General features: G+C 34.4%; 1 protein-coding gene across 1 annotated transcript; it reads left to right on the forward strand.

Moving 5' to 3' along the window:
* Positions 1 to 2,798: 2,798 nt before the first annotated feature.
* On the forward strand, positions 2,799 to 4,048 carry LOC108679075 (E3 ubiquitin-protein ligase TRIM23; the record flags this gene model as incomplete). The annotated part of the gene is made up of 4 exons (XM_018167597.1): positions 2,799 to 2,965; positions 3,118 to 3,331; positions 3,636 to 3,766; positions 4,024 to 4,048. Coding segments are annotated over exons 1-4 (475 nt in total), but the record flags the coding sequence as incomplete, so codon positions are not given.
* Between the last annotated feature and the right edge of the window lie 86 nt (positions 4,049 to 4,134).

The following is a 4,134-nucleotide window of genomic DNA, read 5'->3' on the forward strand; positions in this document are numbered from 1 at the left end:
CCTATAAATTGTAAAACCATTTGTATAATGTTTCTTATATTATTAACTAGTCATTAATTAGTTTTTGCATTGTATTTATGATTTATCTATCTTACTATCTATAATAAAATTATTTATCTATCTGTTTTGTTAATGTATCACAGTACAAATTAAAAAAAAAGCGTACACACATTTTTGAGGCTTTAAATTCTGTTTGCATCAAATTGCATGATGCATCACCTATTAGGCTATTAAATTTGAGTTAACCAGTGATAACCACATAATGCATGCCTAAGCACAGTCCAGGGCGCAAAGCATAGTGGCAAAGCAGAGAGTTTTTTAGACTCTCCCTCAAGTTCATTTTTGAGTCCTATAAGTAGACCAGTAAAGTATCATGGATACCAGCATTACCTTACATAAGAAATTGGTTTAAGTCTTGAGTAAATGAGGAAATTAAAAATGAATTGATTCTAGAAAATCTCTGGTTTGTCACTATGGCGCAGAGGGTGGATGCAGCGTTGCCAATATATGGGTTTTTAAGCCCTAAGCGTCGCCGCTCACTCGCCGGGTAATTTTAAGATTCGTTGCCAGGTAATTTTTAATGAAAAGCCATTTACGCTTAGTAATGAAAAACTATTTACAAGCCACGAACTTATTTACAAGGTTGCATGCACGTGTTACCCCAAATAACTAATTTTACCCTAAAAACAGTCCGATTGTACAAGTTTCAACTGAACATGTGATTAATGCAGTCTGACCGCAACTACATAATCGTAAGCTTGATGTTTACATTTTTTGGCGGGAAGCCGGGAAGTTGGGAACTCATCGTAACTGATTTCCGGGCAAGCTTCACTGCATCCTGATCCATCCAATATATCGGAAACCTTACTTTTTTTAAATAGTTGGCCGAAGACTAACAAATATATTAAATGCAAGAATTTAAATCTAAATGTGTCGGCAAAATCTTCTGAAGGCATAAATTTTGCTACTAAAGCGTCGCCAAAGATCTTGCAATATTCATCCACTCTCTGCACAGTGGAGCGCAGTAAGCAACTAAGCGTTAAGCATAGTGAAGACTAGAACTTTTTCAGAATCAGTTCATTTTTAATTTCCTCATTTACTCAAGATTTAAAGCAATTTCTTGAGTATGATAATGCTGGTACTATCCAGGATATACTTTACTGGTCTACTTATAGAACTCAAAAGTTATAGAATTCAAAACATATAGAACTCAAAAACATATAGAACTCAAAAGTGAACAAAACAAAAGTTTACTGGTCTACTTATAGAACTCAAAAGTGAACAAAAGTGAATAAAGAAAGAGTCTAAAAACTCTCTGCTTTGCCACTATGGGCTGGTAAGCACTCGGGCCTCTATTATTTAGGGTAAACACACCATATTCCAACACTTTGGGGATATTGCAAGAAGTGAATGGCTATACTAAAAAGATCACCGTATGCGCAACTTGAGTTCTAATTGCTTAAGTAACTCTCGAATCACCGCACTACGCACGAGCAATGATGAAACATCACAAACTGTTGCCATATTTATTTAAAAGCCTTTAGAATTCAAATCTACAAAATCGCTGAATTCTGACGCTGTGTGTGACTAAATTAGGCATATTGTGAGACTAATTCCAACAATGCTTCAAATTTTCAAAACGGTAATTCGTAATTCCGACGCCCTGTGTTGAAATTCCAATGCCCTGTGTGAGCTGTATTGGAATACAACACAGCTCGGAACGATCTGTGTGCATCTAATTCCGAGCTGTATCGGAATTAGTTTTTATGTGTCTAAAACCATCTCTCAACTTAATCATCTATTAATTAATTTATTACTTAAAATCAGCAAATACAAGTATACTTAAAGGATTACTAATATATTCACAGACTTATTTAAAAGTCTCAAACCATAATATTCTTTCTACACAAACAGTTTATCACTATTTGGTAGAGCAAGGTCAACTATCAACTTTGACACGTTTTTCAATGTTCTCACTGGGTGATGTGGACTTTCGCTCTGAGGATCCTAACATTTTCCCACCAGACCTAGTTTTTTTGCAGAAATCTGGCACGCAATAGTATGATGTCACTATTTCAACCATCTACGCATGTGTGGAACTAAGACAAAGCCTAATATAAAGGAAAAAGTTGAAAAGTATCAGAATTGCCCACAATGTCGGAATATGGTACATTTAACCTATATAATAAAATAATTGTTGCTTCAAAACAACAAACGTTTTCTCAAAGACACGAGACATTTGAAAAGTTGTGAGGGGAAAAAATCATTCAGAATCTTAAGTGAAGTAATTAGCCTAAAAAATATCAACAAAATAAAGCAATACCGTAAACTGGGGTAACTTAGACCACTTTTTTTTTTTAAATGATGCCATTTTTTTACTAGATAAGTTAAACTTAAATTGAAACATGCAAAATACAGATCTATACTCTAGCTTCACTCACCATAAATTGCTGTCTCTTATACACATCTGTAAAACATAATATTTAAAAATCAGATATAACGTGAACAAAGAAAGTTGTTCATTAGGGCACAAATAATTATTCATTGGGGCACATTTGACCTTTTCGAAATCAATTACNATGAAACAACATGTTTGCGGAGTGCAAACTGTGATTTTTTCAATCAAACAAAAATATGTACATGACATTAGAGGCTTAGAGCCACGAGATTTCATACCTACTGAAATTATATGATATTAGAGCCATGATATTTCAGAAATAAAGACTTTTCCAGCCCTGCATTCCTCAAACTTACATACCGGTATATAACTGACTCATTTAACAAGTGTTCTATTTCCAGACCAGCAATATTATTTACAAAAGTAAAATATAAATATATATGTTAAGACTTGGAAACTAGGATGGCTGAAGAATCTCTGATTGCTTCACCACTAGCTTGTGCCCAGCAGTCATTCCACACATTCAATTCTGGGCCTTCTTCCTCTGGCAAGCAATCAGGAAGACAGGTAAATTGAATACAAATTTCATCATCATAAGTTCATTAAAAACTTCATAATAATGCCATAGCTCATTAATACCAAACTTAGTTTATGAAATTTTGAAAATACTAAATTTGAATCATTTAATGTTTGATGTATTTATTTCTTCTTAATTTTAGCTGGAGTGTCGAGTGTGTGAAGAGAGCTTCAGTCTTGGTGGAGATAAAGTGCCACGTCTGCTGTTCTGTGGCCATACATTATGTCACTCTTGCTTGCTGAGACTTCCTATGACTTCTGCTGCTGATGAGGCATCCAGCAGCTCCAGCACCACATCTGCTGCTGTAGTTAATAGTGTTATATGCTGTCCTTTCGATAGGCAGCCTACTCCTATAGGTATAAAAACCTCAGCTACACGTTTTGCAATTTCTACATTAAAATTTCAATTAAATTAGTTTGATGTAGTTATGTAGAATGTTAAAAACATGTGCAAAGATTTTATCATTGGCCAAATTTGTATAAAAGTATTCATAATTACAATTAGAATTTCCTCAATTTTGGCTAAATATTTCAAACATATGTTATCAATTGCATGATTGATTATAATGAAATATTTTATAGAAATAGAGGGTTGATTATCTATTCATGTAACCTTTATTCAAAGCTAGGAAAGCTTCAATGTACATCATTTCATGTGCAGACAACAATGGAGTATGGGGCTTGAAGAAGAACTTTGCACTGTTGGAGGTTCTGGAGCGCAGCAATGGAGCCAGTGAACAGCAAGCAGGAGGTCAACAGCCTCTCCTTTCTCCTGACCTGTTGCGTCGCCAGGTCGGTGTTATTTAGTCTATTTGCATTAAACATTATTAGAAAAATAACGCTTTCACTAATGAAGTTGACTTGGTTAGCTGAAAATTTATAAATCTGAAGTATATTACCTATGCAAAGTATTTGTAATTAGTTGCAGTTTAAAATAGATGTGAATCATTAATGAAAGTATAATTTAAATATATTTTTATTCAATAATTCATGTATATTTTTGCTTACTAACTTATTGGTAGTCATTTAACATATTGTCACCCCCTCAGCCAGTGGCTTGCAGCGTGGGACTGGGTGCCTTGATTCATGTTTATTTACACTTACTACCTTATTGTTTGTAGTCATTTAATGTATTGTCACCCCCTCAGCCAGTGGCTTGC

The sequence above is a fragment of the Hyalella azteca genome, unplaced genomic scaffold (assembly GCF_000764305.2).
Source record: "Hyalella azteca isolate HAZT.00-mixed unplaced genomic scaffold, Hazt_2.0.2 contig12775, whole genome shotgun sequence".
Taxonomy (NCBI): Eukaryota; Metazoa; Arthropoda; class Malacostraca; order Amphipoda; family Hyalellidae; genus Hyalella; species Hyalella azteca.